Genomic DNA, 21945 nt, shown 5'->3' on the forward strand with positions numbered 1-21945 from the left:
ACATAAAGGCAATCATGCCTACCTTGCTCCTGAAGCAAAACAATAAGTGTACTCTTTAGACTGGTTATTACTATACCTGTACCATAACCGTTTTGCTGTGGTTTCCTTACGCAAAGACCCCCGCACTCCGACAGCTAGAGAACCACGGCGGCAACAATATTCTTTCAAGACGGCCTACCCCGGAAGTACCTCTTCGGCTGGTAACGGAAGGAAGATGCTATGACCTGGAAGTGGTTCTCTAGAATGATGGCTGCGGACAAGAAGCAGGTGGTGCACCGAGCCGGAGCTCTGAAACAGCAGAACAAGCAACACAAGCAGGGAAAACACCGCAGCAAAGGAGAACTGGAGCGGGAGAGCCGCGGTAACGGAGTGGGACTTGGCATGGGGTTGCAATTTTTGTTTTTACCACTTAATATGCTGTCTGATTAACCTATGAAGGACTTGGATACGTGTTGGGTGGGGAAAGTGAATAAGGTTTCCTAGTCTTTATAATAGGCTGATTTAATATTTCACAGCTAAGGGCGAACTGGAGAAGGGTTGATTTCCTGTGCAGGCCATTAAGCGTGTACTGCTGACAGTTTGGAGGTAGACGTAGGTGAGGCAGTTGGGCTTCCAAGAGGGATCAAACTGTTTTGTATCTGCAGATTACTGTCAAATTTACTATTACCTTTAACTTTATCCCAGCGGGGTTATGGAAATGAATGGCAGGCATCAGCCTTCCAGTATTGTGTAATTTCATAGTCAGCTGTTCTATTAAGACTATCATTTAATTATTTTTGGATAAGTGAGGCTGCCAGAGCCCACTCGACCCACACAGCTTCTCTGCATTATTTGGAAAGTAATAACTTGTGTATGATAGAGAAAGGCTGATGGCATACATAGTGAGTGGACACTTGCCCACCCCATTTTGATAGATGGCAGTATTCTCACTTCTCCTTACTGCCACCCCAATTCTGTTCGCATTCAGGTGCATTCCTCCAGTTTCTCCCTATATTCCTCACTTCTTTACTGCCATTCACTCCCCCTCCCTAAAGCAATTTTCTCTCATCATCACCACTCAGTCTTCTGTCTCTACTTAGACTTCCATGGATGCCAGAGATGCCCCACTAGGTGCAACCATTCCACTTTGCTTTTCCTACATCCCCAGCCATTTCACTCTACTGCCAGGCCCGAATGAGGAGGAGAGGAGGGCCAAGATTTTTTCTACTTCCTTCCTTTTGGTACCCCAATCTGGGCCAAAGCCATTACCTCCTGCTATTGTTCACTATTTTTGAGCCTTTATTAGGATGAAAGATGCTACTGCTTGCTTCTGAGCCTCCCTCTGTGCTCAGTCAAGAACATCCACATTTTACAAACAGGCTAATGGAATTTTAAACCCTGCTTAAGTAGTATTACCTGCTTTATGGAGCTTATTTTTGAGTTGCAGTAGGTGGACCTCTACATCATTTTGTACTTATCTATAAAAAATTATTTATAAATTTAATGAAGTCAAGACAATAATATATAGTGTGATTACTGTGGAAGAGTGGCCTAGTGGTTAGGGTGGTGGACTTTGGTCCTGGGGAACTGAGGAACTGAGTTCGATTCCCACTTCAGGCACAGGCAGCTCCTTGTGACTCTGGGCAAGTCACTTAACCCTCCTTCATTGCCCCATGTAAGCCGCATTGAGCCTGCCATGAGTGGGAAAGCGCGGGGAACAAATGTAACAAAAAAAAAAATGTAAATGACATATGTGTAGTATATGAAGACTCTCTTTCCTGTCTTAGGGCGAGTGTCTGCAAAAATCCTGAGTAAAAGAATAAGAAAAGATCTGAGTAAGTTGGATAGGAAGCACAAGTTGAACCAAATCCGGAGGCAGCGCAAAGATGCAGTGAGTATTGTAAATCATACTTCTGATTTTAAATACTGAGAAACAACAAAAAGAAAAATTAGAAAGCCTGAGTGCTGTGACAGCCATGTTGCACCAAAGTTCTGCTACCCAGAGCAGAGCTGCATGTATTCTATTCTAGCAAGGTGGGGTAAGGGACAACTAGGGCTAGATTTTGTTCCTCTGTAGTGAATTTTATCTTATTCATCTCACAGGTTCTCTCTGAAAAGCGGAATCTGGGCAGCAAGGATGGTCCTCCACATCTAGTGGTTCTGGTCCCACTTCATACTGGGATTGATATACAGAGTGCTTTGAAATTAATTAAAAGTGATGCAGCTGCGATTGTCCACCAAAGTGAACAGCACAATGATGTTTTTGCATTGATATGTCCTCGATTTAAACAGAGGTGGATCTTTATTTCAGCAATTGTGGGTAAGAAAACTGCCTATTCTTTCTTTATATAATCGTTTGTCATTTATAATGCTTTTACTTAAAAAAAATATTTAGTGTGGCCTTAAGAGTGCTGGAATAGTTGAAGGAGAACTTTCCTCCTAACTGAATATTGCTTCTTGCTTTGTATCTGTAGGGGATTTCCATGCTCTTCTAGATCTGGCAAAAGTAGCAGACACCCTTTTATTTTTGGTGGATGCTCAGGAAGGCTGGGACAGTTATGGAGACTACTGCCTATCTTGTCTGTTTGCACAGGGACTTCCCACTTATGGTATGTATAGGGATCTGTAGGTCACTGAGAAACAGAGGGAAGAATAACTTTGTGGAAGAAGAGTGAGTGGTTGGTGTGCAAGTGATGAGTTAGTACTCAAAAAGACTTTAAACATAGGTCCACTTCCTCAATGTGATCAATACAACAAACAGCAGACCTTAAGTTCACATAAATATCATTAGATAGGAGGAAATGGTCTTGGACGTCACCGGGTCAAAAAATGCCCTGGTCATTGGAACCAGGTGAATGAATGAAACCGACTGGTGACCATTATAATCATCAGCCGAAAAAACCCCTCCTTCCTAATTAGCTCATGTTTTAAATTTGTATATTTTCAATATTTTTCTACAAAACTTTTAAGAAAAGTGACTGGCAATCGGCAAAAAATCATCAATATGAAGTGACACTTATCTGTAGACCACTGGATCCTGACAGTCGTCCATTTCGCTGCCACTTCTTCAAGGGATTAAAGCCAGCGGTCACATCATGATTCTACATAACGCTGGCAGCAGTGTTATGCACAGAGTCATGATGTGACAACTGGCCTTGATCCCTCAAGGAAGCAGCAGCGAAACTGGCGCCTGTCGGGATCCAGTAGGCTACAGATAAGTATCTCTTCATATTGATGATTTTTTTAACGATTGCCAGTCACTTTCCTTAAACGTTTTGTAGAAAAATATTGAAAAATATAAAAATTTAAAATAAGAGCTAATTAGGAAGGAGGGGCATTTTTTGGTCGATGATTATAATGGTCACCAATGGGTTTTTATTCATTGACGTGGTTCCAAAGAGCAGGATGTTTTTTTTTTTTTTGATCCAGTTAATGTCTGAGACCTTTCCCCCCCACCTAATGACATTTATGTGAATTAAAGGTCCGCTGTTTGTTGTATTGGTTACAGCTGATGAGTGTCATGTTAGTAGTACTGCTCTTCCGTACCAGATTATTTTTCTGTGCTCAACATGGAAATGAAAACTTTCTGCTGATTTTTCTTGTGCCATTAGTTTTGTGTGGTTTAGGATGTGGGTTTGTGTTTATGCATCTTAGTTTGGGTCATTAGTGAAGCATGAAAATGTGCTCATTTCATCACTTGAATCAGCCAGTGTGTTCCCTTCCTCCACTCTTACAGCTCTGGCAGTGCAAGGGGTTCATACACTTTCCCTGAAGAAACAAAATGACGCCAAGAAAAATCTGAGCAAAACCATCAAGAAGCGTTTTCCGGATGCCAAAGTCTTCAGCTTGGACACAGAGCAGGAGGCAGCTGTCTTGCTCAGGCAGATGGCCACACAGAAACAGCATCACCTTGCATTTAGGGATCAGCGGACATACCTCTTGGCCCAGAAAGCTGACTTTCTACCCAGTGATGAAACAGCCTTAGTGGGGAACCTGAAAGTATCTGGTTATATCCGAGGACAAACTCTGAATGTGAACAGTTTGGTGCATATTGTGGGACATGGGGATTTCCAGATGAGTCAGATTGATGCTCCTGCGGACCCCTTTCCTTTGAATCCCAGGATAATAAAAATTCAAGTGAAGAAAGGTGAACACATGCAGACACAGGTAGGGCCTTGTATAGGGTAGCAATGAATGTGGTGTCTGTGGAGTTATTTTTAAATATGGATTCTTACCTGCTTAAATTTAATATCCCACTCTTTACAAAAACAAGATATCATATACAATCATAAACATGGTCCATAAAAGCAGTATAACATTTCAACCCCAATACAATTTAATAAAGGCAACCTGTGCCAAAATCAAATTAAATACCAGGTAACCGGTGTACACACCCTATAATGAACTGATCACAGTGAGAAGGAATTTAGATAATGGGAGTATAATGACTATGGTTAGGTAGGATCAGGTTTTATTGATATGTGGAGCAGTTATTGGGTATGCATCAGATGGCTTTTTGGAGTAGTCTTTGTTCTTGGATGAGAGAGCTGGATTTAAAGCTTGACACTTCTGCCACGCAGGATGGCTTGGAAGACGGTGGTGTTGAGATGGAGCAAGACCTGAAGGTACTGATGAAGGCAGATCCCAGAGTACAGGAATCTCTGCAGTCAGAAGTGGTTCCAGACCCTATGGAAGGCGAGCAGACATGGCCTAGTGAGGAGGAGCTCAAAGAGGCTGAAGGTGGGTATATTACAGATCTATAGCTTGTTTGGTTCAGTGGCTAATGCATGTATTTTTTTTTCACTGCTATTGTGATATTGGCACAGGTAGATTACCTGAGTTTATTGGGAAAAGAGAGAAATTCAACACAAATGTATTGATTATACTTTAGAGAGCCAGAACTGAGGTTTCCACATTCTGCCCTTGCTGTGTGCATGCTGATGGTCTGGGCTCCCTTTGCTGAGTCCAAGTGTTTCATTTTCTCATTATGATGGGCATTTTGTAGAGTCCCTGACAAACAAGGGGACGGTAGTCAAGAAGGTCCCAAAAGGAACATCTAGTTACCAGGCTGCATGGATTGTGGATGATGAAAGTGGAGAGGAAGAAGACAGCGAGGATGGCATGGAAAAGAAAGATATGATGGATGAATCTGTTTCTGGGGTAAGTGCAGGTCATACTATGCAGGAGGGAAAAAAACCTGTGTCTGATCCCTGGAAGCAGTTTGCATCATATGCAAAGCCTGATCTGCCTTGGAAAGTAACTGTTTACATGTGTGCATTCAGAAATGAGGCATGAGTATAAAAGGGAAAGGGATGTGTAATTATGTTTGTTTTGCTACTTTTTACATTTTGAGTAGGTGGTGTGATTTAGGGTGTGCCTTATGGGTGAATACACACTTTTAACTTATGTATCTGTATTTCATATGCAAATTGTATGTACACAAGTTTACACACTTTTTTATGCAATTTTGTTTAATGTCCTGTTTTGAGGATGAGAATGAGGAAGATGATGAAGAGCAGGAAGAGGAAGATTTGGAGGCTATGAGCATTGTTGAAAGTGCATGTGATGAACGCTATGATGAGAATATTGATGAGAGAGAGGATCAGCAGATGCTGGAGAAATACAGGCAACAAAGGCAGGATGAGATGTTCCCAGATGAGGTGGACACACCTCAGGATGGGCTTTGCAGAGTCCGGTGAGTGTCAGCCCATCCCACCCAGTGATATAGCAATGCTCCAAAGGAATGCAGAGTTGGATAGTGCCTGGAGTGACAGTATAAGTATGACTAAAGTTGACAGAATGCTTAAGCACTGTTTGGGATGACTCTCTTTCATGAATTTCCGTGTTGTTCAGATTCCAGAAATATCGGGGGCTACAGAGTTTCCGTACATCTCCATGGGATGCAAAAGAAAATCTTCCCACGGATTATGCTCGTATTTTCCAGTTCCACAACTTCTCAAGAACCCGGAAGCGTATCCTCAGAGAGCGGGAGGTGGAGGAGATGGAAGGCGCAATGGTACCCATGTTGCATAGGTTACCCCTGTCTATACTTTTTTGGGGGAGGTTGTGAAGTGATAACTATTTTTTTTTTTTTTTTTTCCTATTCAGGTTGGTTGGTATGTTACAGTTCATGTCTGTGCTGTTCCTATTTCTGTGCTGGAGAGTTTTCAGCGGGGAGCACCTCTAGTCCTCTTCTCTCTGCTCCCGTATGAACAGAAGGTACATATCCTAGCCATCTGATTGGTTCCTAGATTCTCATGAGTTGATTTCCAGGGTTTGGGATGTTGACACTTTATTTCTGCAGATGTCTGTATTGAATTTGCTGGTAAGAAGACATCTCGGGAATAGCACACCAGTGAAAGCCAAAGAAGAGATGATAGTCCACTGTGGTTTCAGACGTTTTCAAGCTAAACCCCTGTACTCCCAGCATACCTCAGGTGAATATTGTAGGGAAATAGTTTCTTGTAATACCAATGTTCTGGAATTAGTACTAGAGCAAACCAGGCTTTCTGTGTTCCTTGCAAACCCTGGGTCAGCACTGCCGTGAGCAAAGTACCCTTCCATCCCCTTTTCTATAATTCCAGAAAATCTTCAGGTTAGAACAACTGGGAGCGAGCTGAAATCCTGTATTCCTGCATACTCTATTTTGGTGCCAGATCCCTTTTTCAACGCTATCAAATTGTCTGCTTCATTTCTGTTCACTTTTGTCTTTGTTTGTTATTTTTGTTTTCACTGTGCACTTCAGATCCTGATCTGTAAAATTTCCCTCCAAGTTTTTTCATCACTTGCACATTTTCTCATGCTTTGTTTATCAGTGTAATTTTGAAAGGCCCCCAGTTGTTGCAGATCCACTATAGCAGCTGAATTTTGCTGCCCTTGCTTCAGAATTGCAGAAGACAAGGGGGCTCTGCCTAAGCATTCCCAAAAGTGAAAGGATGAGTCAGAAACTTTACAAATACTTCCTTCCATAGGACTGAGAGATCCATTGGAACAAGTTAAAAGGTCTTATTGATTTGGATTGTTGTTGCTTATTGACTCTTAAAGAAACTGCATCTCTAGTACATCTGCTTCTTCAGGGCCATATTTTGGCCATGAACTGTCTGGGAAGCAAAGCATACCAGGAGAATCCTACTTCAGCATCTGTTTGGTGATTTTTCTGTTTCAGCTGATAAGCACAAGGCTGAATGCTTCCTGCGCCCTGACACTGCTGTGGTTGCAACAGTGTATTCCCCTATTATGTTTCCTCCTGCCTCAGTGCTGATGTTTAGGCAGCGGAGTAATGGTGAGTACAGCAGACATTTGCAGTTCAGACTGAAATTGCTGTTTTTGTGTATGTGCACCTATGACAGAGTGAGATTTACAGCATAATTATGTCTTTATACTAGCACCACAAAAAGGATGTTTTATTAATAGAAAGAGAATATGACAGCAGATAATGACCTTCAGGTCCATCCATTTTACTGGATTCCCTTAATACTGCAGAGTCTACTTTGGCTTTATCTTTGCTTCCCCAACCATTGATTGCAGTGTGATTGACAGAATCTGCTAGCCAGGTAACAAATGCAATGACATTTGCCCCTCTTCTACAGGTATGCATGACTTGGTAGCCACCGGCTCTTTATTGACAGTGGACCCAGACAGGATTATCATTAAGAGAATTATTCTGAGTGGACACCCATTCAAAATCTTAAAGAAAACAGCAGTAGTCCGCTACATGTTTTTTAATAGAGGTAAGCTGGGAGGGCAATAGAGTGAGGAGGTGAAAGCTTTGGGGTCATCATAATCACCACACCCCAAAAGACTTACTGATTTTCATCTGCTAAGATACTGTGACTTTGTGCTTCCTGCAGAGCAGTGAGATGGGAAATTCACATGTGCAGGGTACAACTTTTAGCACTGTAAACTCAGAGCCATGTCTATAAAGACAGGAGGGTTTGATTACTACTGCTGATTATACATTTGTAAACTGTTCTTTTTTCATTTGTATCTAGGAACTTGGTTTTTTTTTTAATGTCTTGCTTCATCTTTTTCTTTGTCTTATGTAAGAGGATATACTGTGGTTTAAATTAGTCGAGCTACGAACAAAATGGGGCTGCAGAGGTCACATTAAGGAGCCTTTAGGTAAGTTGGGATGCATCATTCCCATACATGTCTTTGGTGCAGCATATTATTAGGATTTAGCTTGTGCCTTTTCAGTAGTAGCTTAAGGCAAGTAACATTAAAGTACACTTGGCATTTCCCTGTCCCCAGAGAGTTTGCAATCTAAGTTTGTACCTGAGGCAATGAGGGTTTAAGTGATTTGCCACAGAACATCATTGAGATGTGAAAGCTAGCTTCCCTGGTTCTCAGCCTGCTTCACGTCACTTTAAGCTCTGACCCCATGACTTGAACTCTTTTACCTCTAGTTCTCTTTCAGCTTTTTACCACCAACCAGTGCACAGGGAAGGAGAGGATGGAGAGAGAGGGGCAAGATTTGGAAAAGGGAAAATAGCTGGCTGAAGCAGGGTGGAGAAGACAGGATGGTCTGTCAGGGGTAAAGAAAAACAGCAGACAAACACCCGCTGGAAGTAGTTGCAAGACCTTTCATTAAACCCAAAATACTTATGCCTGACGTGGCCATGTTTTGCCAAAAGGCTGCTTCAGCGGCAAAACTTGAGAGGCAAAGTTAAATATACACTTCTCTCTAGTATAACATGCAAAGGGAATTAATCCTGAAGCAACTGCTCAGGAGAATCTCCAGCTTTTTGCAAATACTTCCAAGCTGTGTTGGTCTGCTATTTGTTCTACTGTGTTTGCACTGCAGATCTTATGTCTTTTATCTTTCTTTTTTAGGGGTAGACAAAGAGGCAGAGGTAAACGATAGAGAAGTAACTGGTTGAGGGCGAGCAAGGGAGGGAGAGACTGTTGTTGGGGAGTGAGTAGCTGAGCAGAGGGAAGGGATGGAGAGGCAACTGACTGATGGGATGGTTGGGAGGAACTACTTGAGTGTGCTGAAGATTTGCTTTTGTTATAGCATGTTATGGGTTTTTTTTTAAACAGGTACCCATGGACATATGAAGTGCTTTTTCAACAGACAGCTGAAGTCACAGGACACTGTTCTGATGAATCTATACAAGCGTGTCTTTCCTAAATGGACATATGAGCCATATGTGCCGGAACCGGTGCCATGGTTGAGGAGCGAGAGTTTGAAGGATGTTCAGGAAGTAGAAATGGAGTGACCTTTACCTGGCTGCTGAATCAAATGGAAGCAGAAGAAACCAATCTGCTATAGTGGACTCAGGACATGTGAGGGGGGGGGGGGGGGGAAGGGACAGGTACAGCTGCCCCAGCTCCATATGTTTCCAGTGGAATTGACCTTCATTTATTCAGCTTTTATATTTATTTACAGAGCAGTTAATACTGATCTTCATTAAAGAAAAAGTATTTCCAATCCTGGCAGTGTAAAATAAGTTTTTACTGAACTTTTGGGAAGTGAGTGCTGCAGATTGCAGTTATGTGAAACGATTTATGGGATCATAGTAAACTGCACTTTATGAGCAAAGTGAAGCTTCATGTTGTTGGCTAATAAACACAAAAGTCTCTACAATGGTTCAGAGAATGAGGCAGGGCAAGACATTGTCTGGCTTCTAGATGAAGTTCTACATTTCTTCTGAAAAGCACACCATATATATTCTCCATTCTTCTAGTGATGAACTGGGGCAGAACTCCAGCCATACTTAACCATCAGTCAGAAAGAATAACGATCAACTACTGTTCCATACAGTTGCGGTATAGAAGCAAACTTTTTTTTTTAGTGGGAACATTCAGGACTCTCCTCCCACTGTGGTGCCCTCTCCCCTGATCCCATCATTGCCTCTTGTTTCTCTCTCCCTCACTGCAACTGATCTTCCCTCTCCCTTCCAGGCCCATGGGAGCAAAGAAGAGTACCTGGCCCAGCAAAAGCAATTAACTTCAGCACTGAGGAGTCTTGGCACCCACATGCAGTAGCTCCCCCCTCTCTTCCTTCCCCTCCATCCATCCATGTGCCACAGTTCTCCTCTGTCTCCCTTCTGGTCCCATGGGGGCCGAAGAAAAGTGCCTGGTCCAGCCCGCCCAATACTGGCAATACTGGGTGGAGGAGTGGCCTAGTGGTTAGGGTGGTGGACTTTGGTCCTGAGGAACTGAGTTCAATTCCCACTTCAGGCACAGGCAGCTCCTTGTGACTCTGGGCAAGTCACTTAACCCTCCATTGCCCCATGTAAGCCGCATTGAGCCTGCCATGAGTGGGAAAGTGCGGGGTACAAAAATAAATAAATAAATAATTACCTTCAGCGGGCACCAAGGTTTCTCCGCATTGAAGTTATTCACTTACTGGGCTGGGGCACATACTTTTCTTAAGTCTCACAGGACCGGAAGGAAAAAGGGAGATCTGGTTGCAGGCCACGTAAAATTCTTTGTTGGGCTGCAGCTTTGCCCACCCCTGTCTAACTGGACAACAAAGAGTACTCTTTTACTAAACAAAAATTTCAGATTTATTTAAATTCATCTCTTTTCCAGTTATTTTAAGATTCAGAGACATTTCACCTAATTTTATTAAATGCACTATTGTTCCATTTCAGGGACTTTACCTAGTTCACCATGGCACATCACCTCCACTAGACTAGGGCAGCTGTTAATGCAGTCATGTCAATGTTATACTTCTTGACCACTGCTTTCCCACAATTAGGGTTCAGCGTGGTGTACAATAAAGGCAACATCTAATGTTATACAAATATAGTAATAAACTTCTAACACATCATAAAAGAGAAGAAAATATATTAAGCCCATCAAGAAAGGAGGAACGTCCTTTACAGATTGAGACAACCTTTGTCTGACATGTTACTAAAGTAATACATGTGGGAAATAATCAACCCACAAGTATTTTATAAAGATAAGTTATGCATTTAGCTCCTACAGTAATCCCTAGCAGTACACAAATGCTCTCACACACAGCTCTACCCAAATGCAGACCTCAAATCACCTACAAGCAAACCTCTTAAAAGTATACTTGCTCTTGTTGGCACATGTCCTTATACATGCATACACAGCCACACACTTTTATAAAAGCTATTTCCATATGAAGAAACACTCGCACAGAAAATGGAAAATATATTCAAATTGGTTAAAAGGGAAAATTATTTTTCCAAGTTGCAACAACAATAAAATAAAGCCACAGGGCATAGAAAAGTTTTGCACTATACCTTCACACACTTACATATTCTAAGGCTGTAAGTCCGTGGACCTGTAGGTTAATTTGAGTGATGCAGGAATCTAGGAGACCACACAAGGCTTATGGCAAACTGTGGCTTGTGACGAGACGGAAGCTCTCTCTTTAGGGATTTCTAAGGACGGATCCTGTGCCCCCTTCTCTAGGTAACTAGCTCCCTGACAACTCCACCAGAGGGACATCAGCAAGGCTGAAGACAGCCTGAGGTATCAACGTGAAAAGCAAAACAAAAGAAGCAGAGACTACAACTCACACACTATCCTCTCCCTCTGGTATCTCTTCCTTTCTTACAAACCCAAACCCGCAGCCCCAGTCCAGCATCTCTCCCTCATTCTCAAACTCCCCTCCCCAGGTCTACTACTACTACTACTACTACTATTTAGCATTTCTATAGCGCTACAAGGCATACACAGCGCTGTACAAACATAGAAGAAAGACAGTCCCTGCTCAAAGAGCTTACAATCTAATAGACAAAAAATAAATAAAGTAAGCAAATCAAATCAATTAATGTGAACGGGAAGGAAGAGAGGAGGGTAGGTGGAGGCGAGTGGTTACAAGTGGTTACGAGTCAAAAGCAATGTTAAAGAGGTGGGTTTTCAGTCTAGATTTAAAGGTGGCCAAGGATGGGGCAAGACGTAGGGGCTCAGGAAGTTTATTCCAGGCATAGGGTGCAGCGAGATAGAAGGCGCGAAGTCTGGAGTTGGCAGTAGTGGAGAAGGGAACAGATAAGAAGGATTTATCCATGGAGCGGAGTGCACGGGAAGGGGTGTAGGGAAGGACGAGTGTGGAGAGATACTGGGGAGCAGCAGAGTGAATACATTTATAGGTTAGTAGAAGAAGTTTGAACAAATCTTTCAAGAAGGTTAAACCACCAGTCTTTGAACACTTTAGCGAGAGGTTCCCCTGGGCCCCAAACGTTCTGAGATTCCACCCCCCCCCCCTTCTCCAGTGGCCTGTCCCCTCTGATGCAACTTCCTGTTTCTGGTTGGGCGGAACGTGCTGAGAGAGTGAAGTTGCATCAATGGGGACGGAGTATTGGAGAAGGAAATTGGTGGGGCCAGTGGTGGGCGACCTCAGGTAGACTGTGAGGGTGGGATGGGATCTTGAGATTAAGAGACAGGTGCAGGGTCGCGGATGGGAAGACTTGCTGTATCATGGAGAGCCGAAGAGCGAGGGAGAGATGGCAGATCCATGGGGGAGTTGATGGGATGGTTCCCAAATGTGTGTGAAGAGGGGTGCTCTGTGTGCGAGCGTAGTTGAATGTGTGTGACTTGGTATCTTTGAGTCGGCGTGTTAAGTTTTTAAGGGAGTATGAGAAAAGCATAGAGCAGTGGTTCCCAAGCCTGGTCCTGGAGGCACCTCAGCCAGTCAGGTTTTCAAGCTGTTTTAGTGATATTATTTTTACTTCATGATATTTATATCTACATATGAGTAAAGTGGTGTGGTAGCCGTGTTAGTCCACTTTTAAAGGTAATAGAAATAAATCAAAACAGAGAAAAGAAAATAAGATGATACCTTTTTTATTGGACTAACTTAATACATCTTTTGATTAGCTTTCGAAGTTAACTCTTCTTTAGCCCTGCCTCTCACAGCCCCACATCCACCGTTAGTCACAGTGAGGACTGGAGGGCAGCGCATGGGAGACAGACGGGAGACAGCAGCCCGTGCAAGGGATCCACTGAGTGTGCGTGAGAGGCCTGTCGGGTCCCTGGGCCTGCCGTATCTGCTAGCAGCACAAGTTATTCTCCAATTTTTATTTCTTCCTTTCCTTCTCTGCAGAGTCCGCGTGTTCAGCTGCCATCTTCCCTGTTCACCCAGTTGTGCTATCCACGGTGCTCTTTATTGTTGGTAGCATTTTTATTTGATCTTGCTAATATTTCAAACATGCTGGTACAGCATATGGATGTACAGAGAAGAAGTATTGGTTTCATTGGTTAGAGTAGTAATTAGTTCTAATTGTAAATCATTAAAGGTGAATCCTTAGGGTGGTTGCATAATTAGGTATAAACTGTGTTCTGATTATGCCAGTGGCGTAGCCAGACCTTGACATGTATGGGGTCCACAGACTAAAGTGGACCCCTGCCACCGCCGCCTCCTTTCACATACCTTGGCTGGCAGGGGTCCTGGAGCCAAATTTTTTTTTTTTTTTTTTTTTTGGGGGGGGCCCAGGTCCCCAGTAGGTACACCACTGGATGATGTTGATTATAATTATGATGCTGATTACAATATCAATATTGACCTCATAAATATTGACTATTAATACTGGACTATTTTTGGCCTTTTTGCACTACTTTTGGGCTGGAAAAGTCTTTGACATCTGGCAACCTGGTATACTACTATAAGCCTCGCTGCATCAGCACCGGCAGAAAGCAAGTGTGGGATTACTATCACATCAGCACGTTGTATTGGTGAGATTCAAGCGTTGGTACACTATGAGCCATATTATATACTCAAATATTGCATAAGCGACCACACCCAACATTTCTTCCTAAATCAATCCATAAAACCAGCTCATACTGATGCTAACCAACGTCGATTGCATACTTCAGATTGTGCGCGAGCACTTACCATTTATTTAACTTGCAGAACATCCCCAGCCCCCCACCCCCACCTCTGTTATTTCTTTCTCTACGGGAGCGGCAGTCACAAAACGTACTTTGTCGCAATAGATAGCGACTTGTATCTTCTTCAACTATGAAAATGCAGATTCCTCATGACACGGCTCATCGTCTTCGGACTATGGCTAGTACAAAAGCGCATCTTCACAGAGCTTCCCCGCTAGATATCTGTAAAACAGCTATACGGGTATCCTTGCATACTTCTACGGAGCGCTACTGCATCGATGCTGCTGCCTGCCTGCCTGCTCGCCCGCTCGACTCCACTTTCGGACCAGTGGTGCGCTGTACGCTCTCCTCCTGTGACGTGACTTCCTGTTTCCGGTAAGGCGGGCTACAGAGGGAGAGAGAAGTTGTGTATATCATAAGGGGACGGGGCACCGGAGAAGGAAAGCTATGAGATTGTTAGTGGGCGACCTCAGGTATGAGTTTGACTGTGGGGGGTGGGGGAATGTTTGAGGGAGAGGGAGGAGGAGAGTTGAAGCTAGAGATGGCAGATCATGGGGAGGGGAGACCGGTCCCCCGATCCTCGAATGCGTGTGAGGAGGGGTGTTCGGTGTGTGACAGTGTGAGTACTGCCGAATGCGTGTGACTTGGCATATTGGAAAGGGTAACATCATTTAAAAGTTGAGTGTTGGCTCTGGAGGAGTGTATACGAAGTGCTTTAATTGGTTTATTTACTTAGGGGCCTTTTTACTGAGCTGTACTTTTAAATGGGCTTAGCACGTCCTAACTTGGGGCTTTCCTGTATTCTGTGTCCATTTCTAGTGCACCTTTAAAATGGGTAATTTTCAATTTGTTGAATTTCTGGCTGTTTGCTGTTTAAAATATTAACATGGGAGTGTTTACTGCCTCCAGTTTAGGAGGCGCAAAGGACACTTGTGTTATGGACTCACTAACCATTCTCTGCCCCTCACATGTCCCTCCCCAAAAATAAATACTATGTGTATAAATGGCAAAACTAACACAGAATGCATTATTGCATCCTGAGTTAAGCCATTTTTCCAGCATTAAGCAAGCATGTGTTAGCGTTTAATGCCTAGTAGTAAAAGGGCTTCTTAATTAGAATATTCTCATCAGAGTGGTTTTGAGTGACTTTCAAAGCAGAAGTATAGGTGTACAAACAATCAAAGCCATATACAACAACATAATCGTGTAATAAAGCACAGTACATTGAGAAAATACATAGTAATAAAATATAAAACCATGAATGAGTTTATATACTGAAACACAAACCCTCTAAATGATTATATACTGTACCTAAATCTAATTTGCCTTGAGATACATGCAAAAAAAATTTAAATAAATCTGGTCACCAATAATATTTATCAACAACCCTCCCCCTCCCCAAAAGGCAAGCTTTCAAATCCCTTAGGGGTTTATTCCAAAATTTAGGGCCAATTCAAGAGAAGACCTGCCTTCTGTTTGCCATAAGTTTAGCCTCTTTAAGGCTGAAGTATGCAGTTTAGAATCCTAATAGTAATACAGTTAGGGGCCTTTTTCCTAAGGCATGGCAGGCCTAATGTGGGATGTGCTGAGGCATCCCGCAGTAGTTTCCTGCTCAGCGCACGCTAATCCCACACTGAAAAATATTTTTTTAGCTTCTGGTGCGGGAGGCGCTCCCATGGGCGGAGAGTAGGTGTGCCTGTGCTAATCGGGTAGCATGGGCACATGCGCACTACCTGATTAGCGCGGAAGCCCTTACTGCTTCCAAAATAGGAGTAATGGCTATGGGCTAATGGAGAAACTAGCGCATGGCCATTACCAAAAAATATGGCACGGTGGCTGTTTTACCGCTGTTTTAAAATTGGCTGGAATGTGTGGAACCCACATGCTGACACCAGTGCCAGCCACGTTTTAGCATGGCTTGGTAAAAGGACCCCTTGGATAGCTGGCTGGGTTATCTGAGATTGTGATAATAGAACTGAGTAGCAGGTGTTTGTTTGTCAGACTGAAAGTAAATCATAGTGAAAATACTGCAGCTAGGTTTGTCCGATAGACCATGTGAGGGACCTAGGAGGCTACCTATTTGCAAATGGCTATGCTAATATTGCTGGTTGTTTAGGTTATTATAGAGCTTTGTGGTTAGGCGTGGGAGAAATGTGAGTGCCATTACAAATGTTCCTTCTCCCCTGGATTCTATATATGGTACTCAAATTTGGTCACGCTGCCGAGATGTGTGCGCAACTTAATTGCCTAATAAGCCATTAACTATTAATAATAATTGCTGGCTGACAGCCAGTTATTGATAATTGGCACTGATTAGGATTTGTGTGCACATCTAGCTGTGCACTGTTTTATAATATTTAGTGCCTAAGTCCCATAGCAGTCCAAAAGAGGGCAGGGTCATGGACTTTTCAAAAATTTGTGCACTGTATTACAGAATACTAGTTCTTTCAGCAGGCGTAAGTCTTGCACCCAGAGTTGAGCGGAAAACCGGCACTAGGCACTATTCTATAAAGGAGGACACATCCTTTACAGAATTGTGCTTAGTGTTGATTTTTTCCAATGCCCAATTTTGAGCACGATTTATAGAATTTCCCGCACTGTGATTATTTTACTCAAACGTTTATTGAATCCTACCAGCCTTACTATTATCCTATCTCCCTTCTCCCATTTGTATCTAAAACTCTTCAAAAGTGCCATTCACATCTGTTCTGCTGACTTCTAATCTCAGATTGAAGCCTTTCTTTTATCCTCCATGTTCCACAGAAACTGCTCTTGCCAAAGTCTCCATTGACCCCTTTATAGATAAAGCCAAAAGTCTTTTACCCTGTCGTCTTCCTCATGTACCTACTGTATCTGCATCTTTTGACAGTGTTGATCATCACTTTCTCCTTTGCACTGTGTTCTAAATTGTATTTCTGGACTCTGCTCCTTAGTTTTCTTATTTCTCCCAGTGTTCCTTTGGTGGTGGTTCTTCCGTTTCTGTTGGTTGGTGGATTGGACTTGGGGAAAAAATCCATTATTTCTGGGATAAGCAGTATAAAATGTTTTGTATTTTTTATACTGCTTTTTGTACGTTTTTGGGATCTTGCCAGGTATTTGTGACCTGGATTGGCCACTGTTGGAAACAGAATGCTGGGCTTGACGGACCTTTGGTCTGTCCCAGTATGGCAATACTTATGTACTAAGGTTTGGTTCTAGCCCTCTTCTCTTTTCTGTGTACTTTTGTTCCCTTGGTGATTTAATTTCTTCTCACGGCTTTCAATACCATTTTTATGCTAACGACTCCCAGATCTTTCTCTCTACACCAGAACCCTCCAAGAATCCAATCTTAGATATCAGACTGCTTGCCTGACATATCTTTTTGGAAGTCCTGCTGTCACCGTAAGCTTAACATTGTCAAGATGCTTCTCTTTCTTTCTCTACAAATATCCATAACATTGCTAAAGCATGTTACTTTTTTCTTTTTCAACATTGCTAAAACCTACATCTTCCTTTCTGAGTATGGTACCAAAATGCTCGTGTACTCTTTCAGTACCTCTGTTTAGGTTTTTGCAACCTTCCTGCTTCATGCAGGTATTTCCTATTAGGTTATTTTAAAATTATTATTATACCAGCAGCAACTTGATGACTATAGTTCTTATTTGTTTGATATTTTACTATTGATTGCTATTAAAATTGTATTAGGCTATTGGAAAGATCTATCGCAGGTTACTTATCAAAAGTGATGGAAGTTGTTTTGTTTAACATATTGTTTTTGAGGCTTATATAGTTAAAAAGGGCGGACATTGGGATACATTTGTTGAAAGGTGATCTCCATTGGTCAGTTTTACAGCACCTGTGGACAATGTTTTGTAATTTCTGTTTCTAGGATTACTATCTTTAATAAATAAAAAAAAACTTAAAATAAAATACATTTCTGCAACCTACTCCTTGTGCGGCTCCTGCAGAGCCATCTTTCCCCACTGCAGTGTGTTCAAAATGAAGCTGTATGACTTGGTTTTCACTCTCACTGTGGCCTATAAGCTGTCTCCTTAAGTCATCATGTTGGCGGCCCATATGCTTCCGCATGCAGTTCAAACTTCTATTTATTTATACATTCATTCATTCAGAATTTACTATACTGGAATGCCCTCCCGTTGGAGGTGGTAGAGATGAAAACAGTAACAGAATTAAAAAATGCGTGGGACAAACACAAAGGAATCCTTTTTACAAGGATCTGATCCAAAGAAGCTTAGGGGAGATTAGGTAGGAAAGCCAGTGGGCAGACTTCTACAGTCTGTGCCCTGATCGAGGCTGAATAGACTTGGATGGACTGGAGAGCTTTTCAGGGGCTATGACAACAACTTCAGAATTTTTAGAACAAGACCAGTGCTAGGCAGACTTCTACGATATATACCCTAAAAAAGGCAAGGATAAATCAAGATCAGGTATACATATGATGTATCACTTCATACCATATGTAATTATCTTGTTGGGCAGACTAGATGGACCATGCTGGTCTTTATCTGCCGCCGCCATCTACTATGTTACTATATGTATACTGCACAGATCTGACTAGCAAGACTAGGCCATCTACAGTCTAAAACATAATAGTAGAAAAGAGCTACAAAGTATGATAGTAAAGATAATTATTCAAAACTCAGCCGCACAATGAGTAGTAAACACAAGAGTCAAACACAAAGAGAAGGCACAAACAGAAACACTGATGTGAGACTGGACTGGATCTCAGTGTTGAACGTTAGTGGGGGTAAGCTTGTTGAAAAAGCCAAGCCTTTGTCTCAGCTTTAAATAGTTTAAGGGATAATTCACTCTGCACAGAAAGGGATAAACTTTTCCATAACTGAGGAGCAATAAACAAAAACATTGACTTGCAGGTGAACTCATAGTGAGCAGACCGGGGTTCGGGGAGTACCAAGCAATGGTCATTCAATAATAGTTAGAAACTAAGAACAAGAAACTGGGCAGACTTCAATGGGCTATGTCTCAGAAATGCCAAAGAGAGACAATGGTCAAGTATTTTACATCACATTCATTGTTTTAATGATGACTTGATAGTAAGTGTGACTATTGGGCAGACTGGATGGACCATTTAGATCTGTATCTGTCGTCATTTACTATGTTACTATGATCTCAAGAGGCGTGAAAGTGTAGGGTATAGTTAGAGAGTTTAGATATTAGGGAATGCCCATTCTAAATGCTTTAAAAGTAAGGAGGATTTTAAATTTAATATGAAATTCAATGGGACACCAATGATGCACTCAAAGTGAAGGTGTTTTATGATTTGACTTACACAAGTGGCATAAAAGCCACATGGCCGTATTTTGGAGAGTTTTTAATCTTTTCAGCGTGGATAGGTGGAGACCAGAGTAGACAACATTACAATAGACAAGACGAGACACTAAAAGAGAGAGAATAAGATAATGAAAGGAATCATGGTTAAAGTAAGTTCAAACAGCACGTAATTGTCTCAAAATGAAGAAACCTGTTTTACATATAGAAGCTACTTCTTGCAGGAAAGAGAGTTGATAATTGAGGGTAAGATAATGAAATGAATCAATAGGGGTTATTGCAGTGCCGAGAATAGAAAGATTGAAGGATGGTTGAAAGGGTTGGCCAGTGAACCAGCAGACAGTGGTTTTCTCAGTGTTCAAAATGAACTGATGGGCCCTCTGCCAGTCAGTAATGGAATCGAGGCTTATCCACAAATGTATTCAGTCTGCTGCTCTTCATTACTTCTCTCTCTTTACACACTTCTTCATGCATGCCATTCATTTGGAAAATCATTCCTGTTTGTGCGGTTTTCCTCCCTTGGTAAGTCCTGTCTCTGCTCTTTCAGCTTTACTGGGTGGTTTGTCCAGAACAGACCTCTGAATCTTTGTTTCATGCTTCCTCTCTGGCCATATGTATAAACTGGAAGAGCTTATACTTGATCCAGCCTAGAAGCTCTCCTTCTTAAAGTTACTTTTATATTTTGACTATGTCTCTATAATACATTTCCTAGAATCTCTTGTTTGACATGTTTGTTTATTTTGACTAGATTGTAAACTCTGTGGACAGGAGCTGTCTTTTTGTATGTGTTTATACAGTGCTGTGAATGCCTGATAGCACTCTAGAAATAAGTAGCAGTAGTTTAGGAGGAGAAAAACATAGACTGACTCAGTAAGGAGATAACTTGTAGATAGTTATGCCCTGTGGCTGGAAGCTGGGATGCAAAATTGACAGCTGGGCAAACTGGATGGACTTTTTCTTTTGCCCTCATTTACTATGGGGCCAATATTTAACCAGTCACCAGTGGGATGGTGACTGGTTAACGTTGTTGAGATAAGTTATCTGGATAAGTTTAGGACACCTATTTTGATAGTCTGACTTACCTGGTTAACTTAGATTACCCCTGATATTCAGCACTATCAAGCAAGTCTAAAACCATGTCAACCCACCCCATGATAACTGGATAAATTATTATGAGCCAGCTAGTAGACTGGACAAGATTTATGCAGGTGGGGTGGGAGGGGAGAATTCAGAAATGAAGATTTGTCTTGGTAACTCCCAAAGTTACTGCGATAACTTTTGTGAATATCAGCCTCTGTTAGAAAGACGCTCCTATGGAGTTATCACAGGCAGAAACACATGATTAATGAGAAGTCTATGCACTTGTTACTGGCCGCGTGATGCAGAAAGTTTCTTTTGAGTTCAGTTAACTGATGTGGTAGACATCAGCGCATAGCATATTAAAAAGTGTGGTAAGTAGGCTATTAATCTACAGCAGTGCAGAGAACTTTTAAAGCTAAGTGCTGATGTCTACTGGGCAAGCACAGCCTAAGAAATGTACTGCCAGGACTGAGATATTGTAGAAGGATAAGGAGATCCTCTGACATAGATTTTTGCACTGACCCCAACACCCCTTGTAATCTAGTGGCCCCCTTCCTCCCTCCTGACCTGACTCAGCCCCCTCCCACAACTTAAACCTTCCTGCCTCTGCATCACTATCTTGAAAAATGGTGGCCCCTGACCCCACACAATGCATTCTGGAATGCACTGAGGTGGGTCAGTCTACCAAATATGGGAATTTTTAGTAATTTAAGTATTTGCTAAATAATTTTATATGACCTAATTAGTTCCTGAAGGTTGGCTTTGAGTTTCTGAGAATAAAATAGAAGAATATTTCAGGCCTTTCCAAATGTCTTCTGGGGATCCTGAGGTCAATCAGATTTTCAGGAAACCCACCATGAATACACATGAGATGAATTTGCAGTGACTGGGGGACCTAGCTGAATGCAAATTGATCTCGTGCATATTTATTGTACATATCCTGAAAACCTGACTAGTTCTGGTAAGCCCTGAAATAGAACTTTCTTTGTATGTACTGGGAAGATTTTAAATGACAGTAGCTATGCTATTAAAATGTTTATCTGCTGAACAGTTACAATTTTGTTTTCTTCATGTCTGGCATAGGAGGTGAAATAAACCCTTGGTGTTCTACGAGTTGTCTTTATCTGAGGAATATTTATTTGTTACATTTGTATCCCACATTTTCCCACCTATTTGTAGGCTCAGTGTAGCTTACATAGTACCGGAGAGGCCTTTGCAGCCTCCGGTGTGAGCAAATACAGGGTGATGATCTGGGAGTCATCGTGGATAGAACGTTGAAATCTTCCGCTCAATGTGCTGCGGCAGCTAAGAAGGCGAACAGAATGTTGAGTATTATTAGAAAAGGGATGGAAAACAAGCATGAGGATGTTATAATGCTGTTATATCGCTCCATGGTGCGACCGCACCTGCAGTATTGTGTTCAGTTCTGGTCGCCTCATCTCAAAAAAGATATAAAGGAATTGGAGAAGGTGCAGAGAAGGGCGACGAAAATGATAAAAGGGATGGGACAACTACCTTATGAGCAGAGGTTAAGACAGCTAGGACTCTTTAGCCTGGAGAAAAGGCAGCTGAGGGGTGATATGATAGAGGTCTACAAAATAATGAGTGGGGTAGAGCGGACAGATGTGAAGCGTTTGTTTACGCTTTCTAACAATAATAGAACTAGGGGACACAAGATGAAATTAGAATGTGGTAGGTTTAAAACAAATTGGAGAAAGTTTTTCTTTACTCAGCGTGTGGTTAGACTCTGGAACTCATTGCCGGAGAAGGTAGTGACAGCAGCTGGCC

General features: G+C 42.2%; 2 protein-coding genes across 2 annotated transcripts in view; both read left to right on the forward strand.

The window, feature by feature from the left end:
- Positions 1 to 231: 231 nt before the first annotated feature.
- Positions 232 to 9507, forward strand: TSR1 (TSR1 ribosome maturation factor). Its single transcript, XM_030222182.1, has 15 exons — positions 232 to 361; positions 1767 to 1870; positions 2083 to 2299; positions 2454 to 2588; positions 3716 to 4146; positions 4560 to 4719; positions 4985 to 5139; positions 5469 to 5674; positions 5833 to 5995; positions 6088 to 6198; positions 6284 to 6416; positions 7145 to 7261; positions 7569 to 7709; positions 8026 to 8100; positions 9019 to 9507. Exons 1-15 carry the CDS (start codon positions 244 to 246, stop codon positions 9195 to 9197), a joined length of 2445 nt encoding a protein of 814 aa, XP_030078042.1. The 5' UTR covers positions 232 to 243; the 3' UTR covers positions 9198 to 9507.
- A 4656-nt stretch (positions 9508 to 14163) lies between these two features.
- LOC115482451 (telomerase-binding protein EST1A-like) overlaps positions 14164 to 21945 on the forward strand; it is a 52261-nt gene continuing 44479 nt past the window's right edge. The window contains 1 exon segment of the mRNA XM_030222211.1: positions 14164 to 14261. The gene's annotated coding sequence lies outside the window, so the exon portion shown is untranslated.

The sequence above is a fragment of the Microcaecilia unicolor genome, chromosome 13 (genome assembly GCF_901765095.1).
Source record: "Microcaecilia unicolor chromosome 13, aMicUni1.1, whole genome shotgun sequence".
Taxonomy (NCBI): Eukaryota; Metazoa; Chordata; class Amphibia; order Gymnophiona; family Siphonopidae; genus Microcaecilia; species Microcaecilia unicolor.

Coding starts and splice junctions, on each gene's coding strand:
- TSR1 (XM_030222182.1), top strand. CDS start 244: ATGATGGCTGCGGACAAGAAGCAGGTGGTGCACCGAGCCGGAGCTCTG. Junction 2,589..3,715: donor ACAGGGACTTCCCACTTATG/GTATGTATAGGG, acceptor CCACTCTTACAG/CTCTGGCAGTGCAAGGGGTT. Junction 7,262..7,568: donor GTTTAGGCAGCGGAGTAATG/GTGAGTACAGCA, acceptor CCTCTTCTACAG/GTATGCATGACTTGGTAGCC.